The sequence below is a fragment of the Strix aluco genome, chromosome 11, assembly GCF_031877795.1.
Source record: "Strix aluco isolate bStrAlu1 chromosome 11, bStrAlu1.hap1, whole genome shotgun sequence".
Classification (NCBI taxonomy): Eukaryota; Metazoa; Chordata; class Aves; order Strigiformes; family Strigidae; genus Strix; species Strix aluco.
Window position 1 is genome coordinate 6805600 of NC_133941.1, and position 21619 is coordinate 6827218.

The following is a 21619-nucleotide window of genomic DNA, read 5'->3' on the forward strand; positions in this document are numbered from 1 at the left end:
CTTGGCTGAACAGCAGCCACTCTCCCAGTCAGAGGGCTCACTCTGCCCATTTCACAGCAGGATCCCCACGACACGTCCATGTCACACCTCAGGTGAAAATCCTAAATCAGCTGACTTATTATAAATGTACTATTTATGCAAGACATCAGTGCCAATCTGGCCAGACGGCTGGGATGGGGACCAAGGCTCCGGCGTGTGCCCGTGCGGTGGCTGGCATCCCCACCGGCTGGCTGGGGAAGAGCTGGCACGCTGACTTGCATGCCCAGCTACAGAAATATCCACTTTTAGCATATTTGCCTTGTAAACGATGCCATTTCCCAGCTCTTCCCAATCTGCAAATATGCTCTTTTATCTGAGTTGGGGCTTGGGGAGGATGTAGAAGTAGCACAGTCATGCAGAAGTTAAACAAGAGAAGACCAGTGTTACCAGTACCCTGATCTTGACGGCCCAGACAGAAGCCATCAGCAGAAGCACAGGTAACACAGCTGTGATACGGCCCTCTCCTTTCTTCTGGTCTCCCCTGGTGCTCACAAGAGCTGGGGTATCAGGCTGGTTCGTTTTACTTTGAAATTTAGCACAGGCTAAACTACCCGAAGAGGCAACAGCAAGCTGGCCTGGGGGCTGATGGAGCTGAGCAGTAGAGGTGAGAGTTATCCCTGAGCAGGAGATAACACCTCTCCCAGGGCCACTGTCACCATGGGGCACCGCTGGGCGGTGGTGTTGGGGATGGAGGATCTGATGGTATCACCCAGGGACCAGGCAGCCTCAGGCTTCACCAAAGTCCATGTCCAGCTCCCAAAAATCATGAAATTCAAAGACATTCAATTGAATTTGGGTCTTTCCTTACAAAGGCCCAGCAAAGTAGCTCAAGAGGACATGCCAGTCTCCACCAGAATATGGCTTTGGTCTCCTTCTGGTCCATACTGGATGGAAAGGACAACATGGATTGTTCACGTTTTAAATTTTAAAGCCAGACTGGTACAATATATTCCAAGGAAGAAAGATTCCTGGTACAGTGAAAGGAAGAACATATGCAATAAATAAAGCATCCAACATTGGGGAAGGGCCCTTCTGACTTTGCAATCCATAAAAGAAGTTTTATCAGAGTACAGCAATTCCCATATGGGACTGGAAGTAGGTTACACTGGGAGAAAACTTCATCCATGTCAAGGTTTTCGGGGTCTTTTTATTTTTATTCTGCTTGCTTGGGTTTTTTTGTCATCAGCAGTTTGATTCTTTTGCTAAAATTTGTAATCACAAGATACCACTAATCTTTTCACATTAAATCAGACCTTATCAGTCCCATTATACCTACCCCTAAGTACCCCGGTTTACCCCATACCCTATGTTTCTTACTGAACAAAGGCATAAATCATCACCAGCATGCCCCCACCATCCTGGATTCGACTATATCTGCATCATTTGTCACCACCCCATCTGTTACTTCACCTCCCAAGCTGGTGCTGTCCCCAAGGCAGCCCCACAAAGTCCTCACGTGGGCAACCTCCCAGCCACATGCATGAGGACTTGCTTTGAGATCACAGCACAGCTCGGAGCCACCCAAAAGGACAGTCCATGCCGTGTTGACAACGAGGCCACCCAGAGCTGGGCACATGTCACCCAAGACAGGAAAACGAGGAACCTTCCAGCACCCCAAACAGCAAAGGAGCACAGTGCATCCCTAGGTACCCACATTTACAACACCGACATCAACAGCTTGGCAAAGAGCAAAATCCATGTTTCCCCAGAGAAGCTAGTTCTCCAGTTCTCCAGTACTTTGCCTTTAAAAAGCCAATCGTTGCAGTGAATAAAGTTTTATCAACTGCAGAAGAAAATAAACTTCAAAATATAATCATATGCACTTGTACTAGGAGCTTTAAAAAAGCCATGCTGTTCAGCACCAGACTGCTACAACCTACCCAGTCCCAATACACTCAGTTCTGAGCAAATACAGCACTGAACTTCTCCTTAACGACTTCAATGCTGCCAAGACTGATGATTTTCACACATATCTGATGGTTTTCTAAAAAAATCCAGCTCCTGGAGTCACATGATAAAGTAGAAATATGCACTTTTATTAAGTAAAAGGCTTTTAGATCATCATTTTTGTCCAGCGAACAAAAAAAAAAAAAAAAAAAAAAGAACTTTTACATTACAAAACTGGAAAAATCCTAGAGATAAAAGACCCTTCAACAGTTACCACTGCTTTAAATCTCAGGGGAAGTGGGCACTAAATAAGCTAAATGCTTTTTTTTGAGCTCATCTCACAATTTACATGAACATCTAAGTTGTTGGATTTTTTTCTCCCCAGAAATTTATGCTGTGAGTAATTCTGAGCAGTGAATAAATTCAAGGAAATTATGAGCTCTCTACCATTACTTCAACAATATGAAGCAAGGTGACATGCACAGAATAAATTCCCAATTATTCCTTTAGTTCTTCCTGTCACTACAGAGGGCTTTGTCTTTAAAATAATAAAGTAAAAAATTAAACACAATCTGGGAAGCTGTAAAGGCACAGGCAAAAGGATCCGTGTTCCACTGTAAGATCTTCTCCCCCAAACTAATATTTCTAGTGAGCTTCCAGGCCAGATCCTTCAATTTTTGAGGAGGAACTCCCTCTGAAAGCCAACACAGCATTGTCTGCTGGTGCCTGCCAACTCTGAGCCACCTCAGGAACTGAAACACTTCTAAAATTATGGACTAATAATAAAAAATGAAGCCCTGCACCACTCCACCAGATGCATTTAGCTGCTACCCACCCGGTGGGTCCCTCTAGCCTGGCTCACGTTGGGGCAGCATGGCCCCAGCCCACCAGCCCTGATGCCAAGGACACAACCCTGCAATATGCTCCGACAGCCGGGGCCATCCCCGTGGCACCAGGGAGGACCCAGAGGGTCCCCTGTCCCCGACCAGCATGGCTCTGGTGCAGGGAGAGGTGGCATGGCAGCCAGGAGGGAGTCAAAATCAAGGTGAACCCCAGGCCAGCTCACACCACCAGCTAGTGCTGAGCCTCTGTATTTGTAAGAGGTTTTTGTGGAAGTCAGAGGGGCCAGTTCTGGCCACAACGACAGCACCGCCAAGCTGCCCACTGCGCCGCACCTCTGGCGACAGCCGGATTCTTCCCACAGCAGAAAGTGGCTTCAAGCACTCCATATCCTCGCATCAACTCTTCACCCTGTCTCATTAAGATGATCCTCCCTGCTGCCCACTCCTTGCTGTTAACCTCCACGAGCACTAATGGGCTCCTTTGCAAATCCGGTGCACATTCGGCAGAGCTCGGCAGGCTTGAAACGCTAATACGCTCATGCATATACAGAAAAGCAAGTTTTACTCTAAACAGAAGTGGCAGCTTCTAATTTAAGATTATATAATTTGACTGCTAGGCACAACAAAAACTACCTATTTCTCATGTAGGCAAACAGTCTATTATAATGCTGTCTCAATGTGCAATTTCAAATACAGGCGACCAACTTCTGCATCATGCAGAGAGTGCATGGGTTCCCTTTGCCGCTAACTCCTTCTGCTGGGGCTCACTCCCTGGCAGCCCAGCGGTATTTTTTTATGGATGAAATTCCACTCCCTCCGCTAATGCCATCAACCAGTCGCTGAGAGCAAGAATTGCATTAAATTATTTCATCCAGTCAGACGGCCCAAGGGGGCAGGGGTGAGGGAGCAGGCAGAAGGGAGGCAGCCAGTGACCAGTATCCCACATGACCCTAAACACACACAGGGCTTCTCAGCTGCTTTTTAAAAATGCTTACAGTATTCTTTATACACATGTATATGTGTTTATATATGCATATACACATGCAAACAAACATATACATGCACCCCTATAAAATGCAGGTTTAAGCCATGCACACCGTCACCTCAGTGAATACATAGTGTCTTGCATGCATGTCACCAACAGATCAAGGAAAGCTCCGACAGCTCCACACACTTGGTGGCAGCTGGTGGACTCCCACAAGCACCCAGGGACGCTGCTGCTCCACTCCCCAGACAGGAGCGGGACCTGCTGCACCCTACATTGCACCTTTTCCTTGCTGAAACACAGAAAATCAAAGCTTTCCAATTCCAGGCCCTAGACCCCAGTCTGAACTGGGCACAACCTCACTCCAGCAGGAAACATCCCCACCGCACGGATCCGGAGCACGATGCACACAGCTTTATCCGCTTTATTTTTCAACCTGCTGAATTGCTAGAATATGTTTAGCTGTTATACATGGACTCCAGATCCATAATCCTGCCTTCAGCAGCTGTTACATTCGCTGTGGTATTTACAGCAGATGTTACAGCTCCATAAAAAGGTAAAACAATTGAGACTTCTGAAATTGGGGCTGGGGGGAGGCAAGGCATAGCCCAACCCCTGCACCCAGCTGCAGCCGGGCTCGGACAATCAGCTGTGGATGCAGCACCAACACACGTGGTAAAGAGCCGTATCTCAGCATACAGCAGCTTAAGGAAATTTCAAGTGTTACCACAGTGGTAATAAAAAGCTGTCAGCTTCCTGAGAGTCAAGCAGCAGAGGCTGGAATTCAGTGTTTAAAGGATGATTAAATATAAGTGACTTAAATTATACATTCTAGTTGTTGGAACTGACACCATTTAAAACATGCCATCTATTCCCCGTTTCCTCTGACACTGATTACTATCCACTAAAAGATGAACATTTTCTTACAGGCACTCAAGTACCAAACTAGGGATTTATAAATTGGAGATAATTAAAAGGTTTTGCATTACAAATATACTAAAAAATTTGCATTCTGTGGGCCACCTGAGAACACTTAAAGAGTCAAAATGGACATTTTATACCTGAAAACCTGCCTGCTCTCTATCAAGGTTGCTAACTGAGGCAACAAGAAGCTCAGAGCTATTTTACAGTGGATTCACAATCAAACATTTGCCAAACTGGTGGACGACCTGAGACAGACTTGGTACCCGTCATTAATTTTCCCACATGGAGCTCTCTAAGCTGAAGCTCTATTAAGCTGACACAAATAAATGGCCTGTTTCTCCTTGATAAATATACAGAGCGACTTGAAAGACGTTACCTTTCAGATTTCAAAGACAAGGAGCTTATGATTTTCTTGGCTAGCAATGACAGTGCTTTACCAGGAGCAAGGAAGGAGGCACAAGGGATCACCCAAGGCCAGGAGAACTGAGAGAGGCCCCTCCCCACCCACCCAGAGCACCCACAGCCCCTCCCAGAGGCCAGTCTGGTCAGTCCCAATTCCCAACAGACCAGCAGCTCCTTGCAACTGGGGCCACGCTGTGGCCTTGCAGTCAGATGCCCCAACCCACAGCATCTGGTATTTGCCTTTGCCTCGGACAGAAATTGCTCTGGCAGTGTGAGCAGTAGACACCAAGCTCGTAAGCTTCAAAGTAAACCCTCTGAGACCATTTAACCTCCTAAAATGGCTTGGGAGGAAGAGTTTTGTTCTTAATTTAGTCTAGAGAACCAAGAGAAACCCATGAAGAGTCTGGGATTTTCAAGCTGAGAACAAGCTCTTACCCAGCATTTCTAACCCACAGAGCTCAAAGTGCTCTGCAAGGGTCACCAACCCCTTTCCTTCAGTAGGGAAACTGAGGCACAAGTCAGCCTCTCCTGGGCAGTCCTGGGACAAGCCAGTTGCAACGGCCACCTCTTGCACTGCCCTGCCAGCCACCAAGGTCATGGTCCTTTCCTTAGACCTCGCTGTGTGCCATTTGGCAGAGACGTGCCACGTTTGAACAGCTTCTGCTCACCTTCGGGCTGAAATGCTGAGCACCTGAAAGCTTCCTGGGCTTTAGCTGTCTCAAGAGACAACTGATACAAAAAGGCATTAGGGCTGGTTGGTTTACTGATCTTGACATGCAAAGCTCTGATGCATCACAAAACATTATCCTGGAACAAAAATAAACCTAGCAAGTGATGGTGGAAGTGCTTCAACATCCAGGGATGATGGCTGGAGCCACAGCAGGGGGAGCTAGGCCTTGATGTTGCAACTTTATCCCATTTTACATACCAGAAAACCAAGGCATGGCAAAGAAAAAACGACTTGCTGCTGTGCTGAGACAGTGAGAGCAAAGCCCCTCAAAATCCTTTATGCTTTATGGTCTTGTGTAGGATGCCTGACTCTCCACCTCAGTGACAAGTGCATGTGAAGGGATTAACTCGCCAGCATGAGAGCAGACGATGGAATTGTGCATGGGCATCTTACTAACTTCAAAAAAGGTCCTTTTAACATGATTTTCCACTCTTCCCTGAAATTTGCAAATCAGAAAAAGCAGTGTCGATCTCACTGCCTGGCAGAAATAAGATAGAGACTAATTAAGCACAGAGATCTCAGGGAAGAAGTCTCCAAGGAATCTTTTCATTTGAACAAGGACCCTTACAAAATGCCAGGAGAAAGAGAAAAAAAAAGGAAAAAAAAAAAACACAAACCTAATCCTGGATCTTCACTGTCAGCTCACTTTTCCCTGCACTCACAGGAGCGCAGAGCATCATAAACTCAAAACAGGAGAAGAGGCTCCGAGATACTCAGAGGAGAGATGTGGCTGCAAGCATAAGACAGAGGGAGAAGAGAGGCAATGCAAACAGCAGCAAATATAAACAGTGACTCACGACACACAGCAAATAAACAGCGCTGTAACAGTTTTTGCAATTATAATTCAAACCAAAATAAACAAGAATGACAGTCCAGCATAATGAAAGGGAGGAAGACAGTGATGGGAGGGGGGTGCGGGGACTTCATCACATTCACATCTGTTGCTCTCATAACATCCCAAATGAGCAGCTCCAGAACAAAACAGAGAGGGGGAAGCAAAAAATGTATGGGACAGCAGCAATTTCTTGTGATCTACATCTGTGCTTGAAGTTTTCATGACTACACTGAGAGCAGAATTTATATCCCAATGCCATGCAACAGCCTAAAACACTGCTACTGGTTTTGACCCCTGGCCCCTGAAAACACCTCTAGCAACAGAAATAAAAAGTCCAGCTTGGTGCATTAATGAGTAAAATAGACCTTCCATGGTGGGTGGATGGACAGAAGGCAACGGAGTGGGGGAGAAATCACACCATTGGCAAGAGGGACCAGTTTAACTGCTCTGCAAGTCCTCCAATGAAGCAGATTCACAATTTCTTTTGCTATTGCTTCATTACCCTCCTAGTGAGAAACTCTCCCCCAATATGCACCTTGAATACTTTTTCAGGCAAATCAAGGTATTTTCCCCCAGTGGGTATTAAAAGCTGATCATCACCCTTTTTACAGAAATCTTTTATGCATCAGAAAATTTATTGCCTGCACTCAAGCTTACATTTCCAAATACAATTCCTTCAGCTTTCCCTCTCTGGCCTCATTTGCCGAGCCTCCCATCTGCGAGGTTCGTCTCCAGACTTGCAAGCGTGACCGCTCTCCTCCTGCCTTGCACCACCCAGCACCCCTCCGTGCAGCAGGAAGAAATTACCAGCCTTGTCTTACGCACAACGCTTCTGTAACGATGACTCAGAGAGAGATTTGACTCCTTTTCTCAAACCTCAGAATGCTGTTGACTTGTTTGAGCTGGCCATCCACAACAGACCCCAGAGCCACATACCAGCCTGCCTGCTGCTCCTCCTCTTGCATTTGGTCATTTGGCTCCTGCTCCCTCGAGAGCCACCACCACACCCTCCTCCTCCCTATACCTCATCATGTTGGTGCCCGATTGGTTTTGCTGTTCACCAAGATGATCTGAAATTCTGCTCCTAAGCCTTAGTCACATCAGCAGTCCCTCTCGTGTACTAACCAGTTATCCCATTAAAGAGGGAAGTTGGACAGATTTGCCTATTTCTTTTTTCTTTAAAACTCAGCTTTTCTTCTAGACCCCATCCTCATACTCCTCTCTGCTGTTCACAAATTGCTCTAGAACATTTTTGAGGAATCAGAGTCAGATTCTCAGATCCTTCATTTTTCTGGGTCTTCCCTTCACCTCCCGTTGAAGGTCTGGAGTGGGTTTTGATCTATTCCTCTTCCCTCCCCACCCCATCCCTGGGGAACATCAACAGCCGTCACCAATGGTTCAGAGCTTGCTGAGACCAGGTTTTCCTCAAGTCATCTAGAATAATTTCACCAAACACAGGTGACACAAGCATTGCATAATCTCTTCTTCCCTTACCTCTCCTATTTGAAAAAGCTACACGTCTGCGTATGTAATGCTGATTACAGTTTTGTGAGGACCGAAGCCAAGGAAGCACAGAGCACATCCACCTCTTGTGATCCCTCATCTCTCCAGCCTTACTCTGCTCCTCTACTGCCTTTCTCACACATTCCACTTTTTTGCAAGAACTTCTCCCAATTTGGAAGCCTTCAAATAAATAGTTTTTCCACTAGAGGGCACAAAGACAATTTCTCCTAAATGGAAAATGATGTTAGAAAGATTAATAAAATAATTACTAATATCTCACCAAAGGTATGTTAAACTCCAAGAAATTAACACTTAATAAATTGAGATGTAGTTCCAACACCCCAGATACAACACCCCCGAAACGTGTCTAATATATAGAGATTGAAAACCTAGAAATCCAAAAGTGACACTACTCTAACAAAATCTCCTATACAACACTAAGCACTTTATCCAGCAACTTCTACGCTGCTCACAACTTCTCATTAGGCACAGACCATAGTACTAACACAGCAATGGAGACAGAAAATCCATCCTAGTATTTTCTAAGTTGAACCTACCCAAATTCAGCTTCAAGTCAATGACCTATTCTATGCTTTTGTTTCCTAGATCAGAAGAAGTTCTCTACCAGCAAAGATCATCTGTTTGTGGATACTTTTAGATCATGGTCACCTCCTGACCTGTCTTGGGTAAAAAAAAAAAAAAAAAAAAAAAGAAATTTTTAGCCTTTAAGGCTCTTCTATACAAGCCAGCTTTTCCAGCTTTAAAGATTGTCTTGTAAACTTCTTAGAGGTTCCATCTATAATCGTGACAACTTAACCAGTTCCTCACCAAGGAAAGGTGTTGGTCCATAAAAACATATAAACTCAACAGGAAAACAATCAAGTCAAACATTTGGTTGAACAAACCCAATGAGTGGGACAACAACGACAATTTCAGAGCATTATGTACGTTGAGAACACCCACCAACAGTTTCAGGTACAGAAAGCCTTGTGTGAACCTACCTTGGCAACTTCTGTAATCCTGACAACCCGCTTTTTCAGGGCCCAGGCCAAGGAGATGCACAAGTGCTTGGTAGCCCACTCGTGTGCGGGTGCCTACACGCACACCCACGCTCCCCTCCATGACCAGCTGTCCTTCGACACACACTCAGTCCTCCAGCCCGAAGGCAGCGAGGTTTGCTTTCTGCCTACCGCTGCCTGTGGATTTCCACTTACTGGAAGGTTTGGCTTAAACGGAGTCAGCCCAGAGACTTTTGCTAATGGAAGAAGAGAGACAATAGCGATATGCAGGTGCTTCCTCCCATTTAAAGTGTTTACTTGTGCAGCTTAACACAGTGACGCTATTGTGAATTAGATCTGCATGCTGGTTTACAGAGTTCAAAAGGTAGCACGTAACAAAAGGAACCCCAAAATACTGCTTATTAATTTTTTTTTCTTTCCTTTTAAATTCTGCTTCCTTTGCCAATGCCAAGTAAGAGGGTTTTTCCAACCATACAATAAAAGCAGTTTCAAATAGGAAATGATACATACAATATCAAAACAAAACAAAAAAATCTGTATCAGAACAAATCAAAAACCAAAGAATCTATCAGTATATCTCCACTGCCTATGCAGCAGGCTCCTTGTGGCATGGAAAGCACAACTCTGTCAGCTAGCAGTGAAGGCTGAACTTGAGACTGCTGTAACTGCATGCACTCAGAGGAAAATCAAAAAGATCAAGAGGGAAGGTAGGGGATAGCTAAGTCACAACACAGAGCTAAGGAAAACATCAGTCCAAAAGAAGAACAAAGGCGTATTTGTTTTATGAGATAAAGCAAGCAATTCAGCTGTATTCTACACTAAACCATTTGGCTTAAGACTGAAACAGGGAAGGAAAAAAAAAAAAAGGAGCATCTGATTCTAATTTTATTGTCCTAAGCGTACATTACATGAATCAAGATGTTTACTAGAGGTGCCAGGCGCTCAAATCCATGGTTGGACCTTGTACATAGGAAGTATCTGATGTGCTGAACATCTTGCGGTTCCCTCTACAGACAGTGAAGGCTCAAAGATACTCAGCACTGAACAGTAAAATAACAACATTAACAATAATAAAAAACATCAATGCACTTTTGCTAGTATCTAAATGAACTCAGAAATCCACCTTTATAGATACTGATTTGTGAAAATCTCAGTCCTCCCAAAGCACCACCTTTTTACTGTTTGAGAAGTTTCAAATAAAATATCCTTGTATTCAAGATCCTACAACTTAAGACTGCACCTCATTTTCACATAAAACTACACAACAAAATGCCAGACGTGCTGAAACCAATGCCACACACATTCTCATTCAACCCCGTTTTCTTAACGTCAAAATAAACAGAATTGCATCCTTTTGTCTGAGTGCCATATTATTTTGTCCTCTCCTCATGGTTGCAGCTATTTTAGATGTGCTTCCATTGATTCTCCTCCTTGGTGAGAACAGACCGAATGGGATTCAGCGCTTTGCCATCATCTTCTGAGATCCGGTGGGACGATTGCTCGGAGAATGTAAGATCCAGACTCCTTCCATTCTCTATCATCAGTTAAACTAGAAATGGCAATTAAAATCCCTCTCTCCATTGCTCTATCACAGGTATGTGCTAGAAGGTAAGTGGCAAGTGCTGCTTTCACTGATGCAAGCGACAGAGTAATGCAACGGCTTAAAATTAGCAGGTTAATAATTTTAGAGTTGCTTTTGTGCAGTTCAGTGATCCTGTGTCCAGTTTACCGGACTTCTCCTTGAAGTTACATAAGAACATAGGCAGATGTGTGCTAAAAACAGCTGCAGCAACTCATGAACTCAACTGTTGACTAACAGTTTGGACCAAATATGTTTTACCTTCGCTGAAACGGTCTGTCAGCACTCTCACCCCCACACACACTCTCCTCATTTGAAACAGCACATGGGCTTCATAACCTCTTAAACCACCCTGTCTGTTCTGCAAACAAACCTCTGGCAAGCAAAGGCTAAATGAGCATCTATAGTCATCTGTAAGTTAACCACAAATATGAAGACAAGGCATTGTGCGCACTGTGTTCTCAGGTATGAACTCAAATCCAGGGTAACTGCCAGGCAGTCTCTGCCCCAAATCACTCAGCATCACCACAAATCATCCATCCTGAATTGCTCCACCACACCTTCCAGCAGCCCTGCAGAGGGGGGTCAGGGACCTTGCAAGGTGGCAGACAGGAAGACAGCACTCCTGTTTTATTGCTGGCTTTAGTCTTTAGTGTTGCTGGACACAAGCAACCCCTGTGTTTTATTTTTATGGCTTTCATTCTACTGCTGCATGCAGTTCCTGAAGGGACATAAGATGTCATTGCTTTAGAGAAGAACCAACTGAAAAACAATTTAATGCACATTCACTGAAAGAGAGCATCAGAAAGTTAACAGGTGAAAATAACTTCATTTACCAGCAGTGGCTTATGGATGCTCAGACACTGAGATTTATTACATACTGCCTTGGGCAGCTGGAAGGACAGCAAGAGGAGAGAAGAATTTCTGGCTCTAAAATGTCTTAAATGCCAAAACCCCAATGAGTCTTTACAAGACCTGTTACTTGTACTCACTCCAAAGCTGCAAGAAGAGGGGTGGCCAGGGGCCCAAGACATCGCTGAGGACCCCCAACATCCTCCAGGACAGCGATGCAAGTCCAGGGCTTGGTCGCACCAGGGTAGGAAGGGGGCTGCAGGAAAGCTGCCCCCTCCCAGTGCCACTGCTGGGCACCCTGTGGGCTGATGGCATTGGGTGGGACATATTGGGAAGAACATTAGGAAAGGCTTTTCAAAGCTCTCAGCATGACAGAAGAGGACAAATCCTGCCTTACAAATAACAACTACCACCTCGGTGGGGAAACACACTTCTGCAAAATCCTCAGCTCTTTTTTTGTTTTAAAGGACTGAGAATAGAAAAATTATTCACCCCCAATGGACTGCAGCCTGAAAGACCTGAATCCTGCAAGCAGCAATGAACAGAAGTCAGAATTGAACACCACTGGAGTTGGCAAGAACAAATTAAAGGTTTTCATTGTGGATGTGCTGGCTTTAGCTGGGACAGAGTTGATTTTCTTCATAGTAGCTAGTATGGGGCTATGGTTTGGATTTATGCTGAAAACAGTGTTGATAACAGAGAGATGTTTTAGTTACTCTGGGCAGTGCTTACACAGCGCCGAGGCCTTTTCTGGTCCTCACCCCACCCCACCAGGGAGGAGACTGGGGGGTGCACAAGGAGCCGGGACAGCTGACCCCAACTGACCAAGGGGTACCCCAGACCATGTGGCATGACGCTCAGCATATAGAGCTGGGGGAAGAGGGAGGAAGGGGGGGACGTTCAGAGTGATGGCGTTTGTCTGCCCAAGTCACCACTACGTGTGATGGAGCCCGGCTTTCCCGGGGACGGCTGAACACCTGCCTGCCCGTGGGAAGGGGTGAATGAATTCCTTGTTTTGCTTTGCTTGTGTGCGCAGCTTTTGCTTTACCTATTAGACTGTCTTTATCTCAACCCACGAGTTTTCTCACTTTTCCAATTCGCTCCCTCATTCCACCGGAGGGGAGTGAGTGAGTGGCTGGGTGGCACTTAGCTGCTGGCTGGGGCTACACCAGGACAGTGGCAAATGAGGCTTTCAAACGGACCAGCAGTAACATGATGTTCCAAACTCCGTTGCATTATTTTTATGATTCCTCACAGCAGTGTGCAACAAAACACATCTGAGCTGTAATCAATTTCTTACAGTCTTATATAAACATTATAGGAATTTTGTCCTTTATAATACTTCTTGCTCTCAAGGCTGCAATAAACAAGTCAGTTACAACCCTGCTGCCACTTTGTCTCCTATCCTTCCCACTCAAATCAGTGCTTTTATTTCTTTTAAGCTACCAGTGTAACCACTTTCAGCTTCAACAAACACTTTAAATGTAACCTGTAGGTTAACTCTAGGCAGAACGAAGCATTTTACATTCAGACGGGAGGAGTGGAAAAGAAAAGCTACTCTCCACTGTTAACACCACCTTCCTTTCATCTACAACCCCTCTCCAGTATCAGGGAAGGGAATTCTGGTAGCAATCTCTCAACCAACAACTCCAAGAGAATTGAGCCTGCAAAGTCCAGGAGGTGGTAGTCACTATAGTCACATTTTCAAAAGCTGCATAACAGACACCCTGGCTGTGGACACATCAACCGCTGAGGATGCAAACACTGGCCCTTGCATGTAGTTGGCAAGCCACCTTGTGCAGTGTCACCTCACTGCTCGAGGACAGTGTCATGGTTTCAACTTACAGAAGCAGGAGAGAACCAGGATGCTCAGATCCAGGAGGGGCACATGCCAATGAACATCCATCTGTTGAAGGTAGAGACCTTCTGGGAGATGAATCATTCCCCTCCAGGACCTCACTTCAGCCTGTCCTCGGGCCCTGCCCAAAGCACCTCACACAGCAGTGCCAGGCATAACTATCATGCTGGGTCCCAAGTTGGGGGACACCTGAGAGGGGAATTGCCTGTGCACACTTCAAGGTCAGGAGTCGAGGTGAAACCTGAACTGGGCCCATAGCCATTCAGAGAGGTCTAACAGAGCTGTGTGTCACTTCGGCACTGAACTGTCTTGCTTCAAGGCACTGGCTTCATTTCATCTGCGATGAAAGGCCATAGCTTGTCAGACCACAGGTCCACCTACTCCACAGTTCCCACCTCAAGGAATGGCAGCAGTGACTGCTTCGGGAGCAATCCCAGAAGAGGACAAGTGCATGGTGGCACTTCCTTAGAGAACACACCACCTGGCAGAGGCTGTAGCTCAAGGACCTCCCAAGCCAGAAGTGTTATCTTGGTATAGCCCTGGTTGGGTTTCTCCAGATCATTCTCCCTCTTTTTCATCCAGGAAATGGCAAATTCACCTCACCACGATGATAAAGCACCAGGGAGGGTGTGGGAGAGGGGGGCAGAAGAGACACCCGAGTGAACTTCAAAGGTTTTGCATCCTTTGAACACTTCACTCATACATAATTGAAAGGGCTATATGTTTGGACTACAAAAAGTAGATTTTTTTTTTTTCTTTCCCCCACTACCAGACCCATCACGTGAGGGAAGCTGTCACACCATAGCCTTAGAGAATTTACTGAGAAGCAAAGTAAACTACTACTGACAGCAAGTGGACCACAGCCCAGGATCCTTGAGAGGTTCTGACAATGGGAGGACCCAAAAAAAATAAGCCAGCCTTGACCCGGCATCGGGGGAGGCCAAGAGGTGCACATGTGTGTATTTTATTTCACACTAACCTCCATTTGACCAGTTACGCAAATAAATCTCTGCTTGTCCTAAGTACATTTCTAAAGACTAAGGGAGAATTTGGAAGACTTCACAATACAGACAGATCTGCTGGTCACTGTATTGCAACTGAACTCAAGGGTTTCAAGAAATGATGTATTAAGCAGGAAAAAATGGCACATACAGTCCATAAAATGAAAGAAACTGCATCCAAAAAAAAAAAAAGTAATCCAAGCTTAGAAGAGAAAAGAGAAAAAAAAGAAAAAAGTACTTTGTGATCACATATCAAGTCCCTATCACTTCAGTTCCTTGAGGGCAGAGAAGCAGTATCTGGTCCCCAGAGAGTACATCCCAGGGCAGAGAGAGACAGGGGAGCAACGTGCCACTACAGCCCCAGCATCAACCCAACGGGGACCAGACATACCTGCAGCTGCAGGGAGCGTGGCCAGGACCTGCAGCCTCTCCGGCTAGGGAAAGCACCGGGCACTCACTGCACAAACACGGGGCATTTGCCTGATAAAACAACAAACCAAGATGTATACACGATGCCCGGACTGCCCTCAGTGCAGGAAGGATGGGGCACATCTTGTTTGCAAGCAGCACACGTGCTGCAGTGCTGGCAGCTTCTGCGCTTCTGCTCCCCTTAGAGCAGGGGCCTCCCAGGGGCAGGGACTGCACCTTCACTGATTTACACCCTCTCCTGCGCTCGATTCCCCTAAGGCTCCATTACTGAGGCTATTCAGAAACTGCTGCCATGAAGACAGTACACTTAAACCTCATTTCAGCTTCCCTTGCTTAAATCAGTGTAGCTCAGACATTCACTTATCACTAAACCCTGCAGCGCCAGATCAGCTTAACTTTGCCAATATTAAAGCGAGCTTGATGTAAACCCTATCATTTTCTAATTGATTTAAACAGCGGCTTTCTTCCAATAAAGGTAATGCATACAAACAACCACATGAACACTCCCTGGATGAATACGGTAACTGCAATATGGGCTTGTGAAGGGGTGTAATTCAGACCAGGGCAGGAATGGAAGTCAAACCCCTGAACTCCTACACGCACCAACTTCAACAAACCAGCTTCTGCAGCTGGGAACAGCGACCATCCCACATCCTCTGCAACACTGAGGCAGAGCAACATTTTGTACAGCTGACCCCAAGCAGCAGAGATGATCCAGCCAAAGGCACGCTGCTTCCTGGGGCGGGTCAGAATGAACATGGCACAAGTCAAGTGAAATATAAATAAACCTTTCAGACTACTTAAGATGTTCCCCCTCCTTGGAGTCTCACCCGCCTCTACCACCTCTCCCGCATGTCCTGCCCATGGCAGAAGAGGCTGCCCACTGAGATGGCCAAGGTTTGAGCTGCGCTTCCCATCGGGAAGGTTCAGCTCAGGCCTCTGCAACACAGGAAGCTGCACACCAGCAATGCAGAGGAGAGGGAGTCACTGCTTCAGTGCACTGATTCATACAGACAGCAAGAAGCAGGGGAAGAAAAAAAAAAAATGCACTAAAAATTCTTTTGACAGGGTGAAAAATGAAAGCAAAGTGAAACACAGCTCAATCTGTCAAAACAAAATCACAGCTAGCCCACTGAAAAGGAAAAAACCATACAGCTCAACTTGCATTTTCTAGTAGGCAATAACTGGTACATTTGTTTTCTTGAAGATAAGCGGGTGAGTTAAGTTTGCCAGACAACACTGAGCAGATTTGAAAGGTAATCACATCAGAAGAGCAAATGATCAAATTCTGCAGGGGCTTTAAATACAACTGGGGACATTAAGGACTTGCTTGCTTCCACCTTGCAATTCAAAAGATTTCAAGAGTTTTTACAGTTGCACTGTTGAGCCGATGGATGGACTCCAAAACGCCTGATCAAGACAAATTTTGCCCTTTCCCTCTGAGCTCACCATTCAAAGGGGAGGAAAGTAGCAAACCAGTCACGAACTGGCATGGCAAAAGGTCCCTTACAGTGCATTTTTGGTCAGGGTGGTAAAGGTCAACCTAATATTCAGAGTACAGAGAACCCATTAACCTGGTAAGAGAGTCCTAACAATGCTACCCAGAGGATATTTTGAATGGTGAGACAGCTTGTAATTAGCTTAGGTGGGCCAACCTAATTATTCATGGCCTGAGGAAGCATCTCCCAATGCAAGAGGGGTACAAGATATATATTTATAGCCCTTTCCTGATAAGCTCATTATAAGCTTTCAGAGATGAATGACCACAGCATTCGACTGTTTTCTTGCAGCCTGTAGATGCAAGCTGTAATAAACGAGCGAGCCAGGAGAACAGAGGCAGGGCTTGCATGGGTCTAAATAAAAAAAGAGGGAAAAAAGAAAAATCACAAAAAGACCCAAACCACAGACTTCTGTTACACTACAATGTGAAATTGCCATTCGCTAGCTTCATTTTGAAATGGGCAATTACATGCATGCCCATTGTATATAAATGTGTGAACAAGGATTTCCATAAAACCCATTTTAACAAGGCCTCAAGCATTAAAAATAGGAAATATGTTGGAAACAGTTAATATAGATGTGTAACACCCCATATATATTCAGAACTGCATTTGCACATTAAAAACTTAAAACCATTCTTCCAAATAAATCAGCATTAAAAAAAAAAATTCTAATTTCCCAGTGTTTCCATTGCAGCAGACCTTTGCCTGCTCAGACCTTTACTAGCCATAACAGGGTTGCAGGTGCACATAGAAATCGAACTGGGACCTGGCACAAGATCTATGGGAAGAAAATGTTTTTTTTAAAAAGTTTTTCTGTTTCTCATTTATTTTTGTCAGGGCCTCTTCTAACATGTCTAAACCTCCCCAGTACACACAGCTTTTCCAATTGCATCTGCATTGTTTTAACCTCTCCTCTTTATCACTCTATGGGTTGCCTATTTTTGCAAGGGCTGAAATTCTACCACTTGTTTTATAAATTCTCTACCTTCTCCCTAGAGGTTTCCCCTTTCATTAGAAATTAACTCTTCCATGTTACAGAGCACCCTTCTCATAGCCAAGTGCTTGGTGTCAGGTAACCTTATTCCCACGACACCTTTGCACAAAGTCAAGAAGAGCAAGCCATCCTTAGCATCAGCAAGTGCAGTCCGCTTCATTTAGGCAAATATTTAAATACATGCATGCCATACTTCATAATCAAAATATTTGTAAGTGTGGGGTAAATGCTGAGGAACTCTATCACATTGACTTTGGTTTCACCAAAGGGCTATGATCCTGCTTCTCAGGAGTAGCGCACTAGAGAAGATTCCCAGCAGCATCTGTAGCACCTGAGATAACCCTTCCAGTGAAAGAGGTGGAGACAAGCATTATCTTGGAGGGAAGAAAATTAAATTTAACCTGTGGCTATAATTTCTCCCCAATGGCTCAAACTCTAAGTCTCATTCAAGTGCTAGTTCAGTATTTTCATCTATTAAAATACATGAGATCATTAGGATCTGATGGAGGAGGAAAGGAACACATACGCAGATACCTAGCAGTTTAATTCAAACTTCAGGATTGCCTTTGTTAATTTTTACAAAGCCTAATAAAGTAGAGGCCAGTAGTACTAAGCAGCTCTAACGAGTACCCTGCTGCTGACCTTGAGTCACTCATGTACCCCTACACGATAAACCCGTCTCCTCCTTGGACAGGACAGCGCACGTTCATCAGCAGGTTGTAAATCCAGACCCACTTTTGGGAGCAGAGAGCAGCATCCCTGCCAGGTACAGGCAGGGCCGGGGCTGCCAGCAGAGAGCTTGGCCAGCCAAGGGGAATCAACCCTGACAGACACACTGCACTGGTGCAACTTTGCCTGCACTTGGACATTTCTGACATAACTTTGCCTCTACAGAACAGAATCAAGAGGGAATTTATAGAGACTCCCATTACCCATTGTCTTCTCTATTTTGGTATAAGAAAAGTAGTTTGAAGGTGCAAAACTACAAACAAAAAACAGTATTTACTACTTTCCATTAGGGTCAGAGAGAGTCTAATGATATTTTTTTTTTTTTAGTATTTTTTTAAAGGCTCCTAATTACACAGCTCCTTATTGTGTTCATTTAAATGCGCTCTACCTGGTGTCCCAATTAGTGTGATTTATCCACCAGCACTTAAATTACACAAATGAGACTCAGGGACTTGTAGCCCTGATCAGAGCACACATGCACACCCCACATGTAAGGGTACTGAGGCAGGTCTCCAGTTTAACTGTATTTTTTCACTACTAAACCAAACAAAGTCCTCATAGGCTAGCTTTGCTAGAAATGGCTGCTAGAGTCTGCGCTGATGTATCCTACGCCAGCTCAGGAGCTACCTTCGCAGGCATGTGCATCTGCCATATGTGAACACTCACGCTGACTCAAAGACTCTCACAGATGATCTCTTTCCATCTCTTCCCGTGGGGCACACCAGGGTGACAGTACCACCACCCCACGAGAGGCTCTGCACATTGGTCTTTCTGCACAATGCCCTCCCCACCCCTGCAACAGGCTCCGCGGTCGCCCTGCGAGCGCTCTCCGTACCAGGGATCCCTGCTGTGAGGATCCCAGGGACAGCTGCCCACGAGTAGCACATGCCAAAATATCACCACCAAGGCTTCCCAGCACAGCGTGATGTCTCACCAGACACCCAAGACATGTCAGCCACCCTCAGAGTGCTCCAAATCATCAGGAAGGCTGTCACCCCTCAGACACAGTGGGGGACAGAGCTGATGCCCACACATGCTCCAGAAAGGCACTTCTAAAGCATCAAATACTAAATAAAGTCAAGAAACAGAAGCTGCAAATGCTGTCATGGCTCTATCACCTGTTGGGACGTGATTCCAAAGAAACACTTGTCTAGAAAAACTACCCGAGTCCTTTCCACCTCCCAGTTTCTCTGAAAATAAAGCAGGAATAACACCAACCTCATGCAACCGTTCATGACATACACTGTGAGTGGAAAGTCCACCGTCTGTGTGATTCAAAGCACAGCTCTAATTTTCAATCAAATCCGGTTCCACATCACAATTTAGGTGCAACGTTATTTGTATTTTTCAATCTATTAAAAACCCAACATGTTCTTCCATGCAAACGTAGTCCTGCAAAATAGTCCTCAAAACTGAGAAAGAAAGATTGGAAAATATAACTCCTTGATACATACACAGAAATTTCCTCATCCTTTTTGTAAAGCCTAACTGGAAATGACATGCACTTTAACAGGGTAAAAACTGGGAACTGCCACCCCAGCAGCAAATGCCGTGACAAGCCCTGCTTCCTTCCTTATCTGTGGCCAATAAAAAATGAAACACTCTAGAAATTAGTCACCTCCAATTTCCACTATCAGCAAGAACTTTAACAACGAGCATATTTTCAATGACACCAACCTCCCCAAAAAGGATTTACAAAAACATACGTTTTTTTAATTAAAAACCAAAACAGCTCGTGACTTGGGGGCTCACTGGCCAGCACGGGAGGAGAACAGCTATTGCTCAAACCTCTCTCCTCCTCAGCCCAAGGAGAAGCATTTCGACACCTGGCTGGCTGCCTGGTGTTTGAGGTTTGCAGCCCCTGCTCGCAGCCCGGTGCAGAGCCAGGCTCCTGCCCCAGGAGCCCCACACGCCTCTCCTGGTCTCTCCTCGGTCCCCTCCAAGCTCTCCAGCCCTGCACATCACTCCCCAGGAGAACCAAGAACTCCATTTGCCTTGTCCCAAATGCACAGCCACACTGTGGCAAGCGAGCTCTCCTCTTTATTCCATGCCCTGGCTTCAAAAGCTTTTGTTTCCTCTGCTGATCACCTTCATCCTGACAATATGCTTATCTCTGGTCTCAGCTCTATTTCTCCACTAACTCCGTATGTTCAACATACTCATATACCCTGCGGGTCCTGTTCACCACCACCTCTGTATCCAGGAGTGCAGGCAGACCCTGTTTTACTCCTCCAGCACTGCCCTCCTGCTTTAACAGACTGTGATGTAGGGTCGGGGAGCAAAAATATAATTATAGGAAAATGTATTTAGGAAGAGCAGATTACTGAAACAAACAGGAACAGTGGGAGAGATGAAGCAGGTTTATGTTGGCAACAGTATGCAGCAACGGTCAAGTGTCCAGCCAGGATGAAGTGCGAGTATAAGGTACATCAGTGGAGACTAAACATGGAGCATTTCAACTTGCAATGCTGCAGCTTTATCATTTCACGCAAAATTAAAGTGCTTACTAACATGCATACACTGATGGATAGCAAATTGCAACAAGAATAACGGGAAAGCAAGGGAAAAAATGGCAAATTAACAAAATAAAGCTGATTCTGATCGCATTAAATTCTTGTCGCTCCTGGATTAGCCTGTACTCCATTTATCAACCACTCTGGGTTTTAGTTTAGTTCCCCCTAATTCTAGGGAGGTGCTTCGAGAAACGTGGCATTTCTTCTCTCTCTAGAAAAAACCCTCATCTGTGCTGCATATTTTTAAGATTAATGATCCAAGGTCAACCTCTTGAAAGGAGCTGTAGTGGTGAAATATTTTTCCAAACCGCATTTCAGTGAAGGAGAAATTCCATCTTGACTTGGGATACTTGTTTTTAACCTAGGTAGGTTCTGGGGCTTTTTTTGGCTCCTTAAACAGTATCAACCAATTAAGACTCCAAGGCCTGATTAAATCAGCACGCCTCAGGTCAGTCCTGGTTACCAATATGACAAAGGTCAAGCACTGCAGAAAAAATAATGATCTCATGATGGACAGAAAAGGTGTATAAATATTGTCCTATTCTTGTTCTGCCACAAAAGAAAAAAGAAAGCTGAAACCAGTAGTGCCTGACAATAGCATACAAAGCTGAGCGAAGTTACCAAGAGAGAGGACTGTATTAGTGGAATGGACCTCTGCTCAGCCAAGATATCCCTTCATTTGGGCAGAAATCAGTAAAGGACTCTCACAAGGCCTTCTTGTCATGGGTGGAGGCAATTAAAGCTGGATGGAGTAACCACTTCTGGCTCCATTGATGTGTGTAGAAGACACTGACACACAACCAGAGATGGCTTTGTGTTACACAAATCCAAGGATTAAAGGAGCCCTCAGCCTGAGGCAGCCAGCTCCCGCTCCTCCAGCCCCAGCAGCCCCAGGGTGTCTGTGTGTTAACATCAGCCCAGGTGGCTCAGATGGAGGAGATTATAGTCCATCTGCATGGGCCTGCTTTGCTGTGAGGAAGGCAGGGTCTAGCAAAG

At 45.3% G+C, this 21619-nt stretch overlaps 1 protein-coding gene across 23 annotated transcripts in view; it reads right to left on the reverse strand.

Moving 5' to 3' along the window:
- The window catches only part of MAGI1 (membrane associated guanylate kinase, WW and PDZ domain containing 1), a 355845-nt gene that overhangs the window by 297126 nt on the left and 37100 nt on the right, over positions 1 to 21619 (reverse strand). The window contains exon 1 of one of the 23 annotated variants that reach the window (XM_074835917.1): positions 9149 to 9326. The exons of the other annotated variants lie outside the window; for them this stretch is intronic. Coding sequence (XP_074692018.1) covers positions 9149 to 9269 — 121 coding nt within the window. The 5' untranslated portion in view covers positions 9270 to 9326. Of the gene's footprint in view, positions 1 to 9148; positions 9327 to 21619 lie in introns of those variants that run through there. 23 annotated transcript variants of the gene reach the window in all.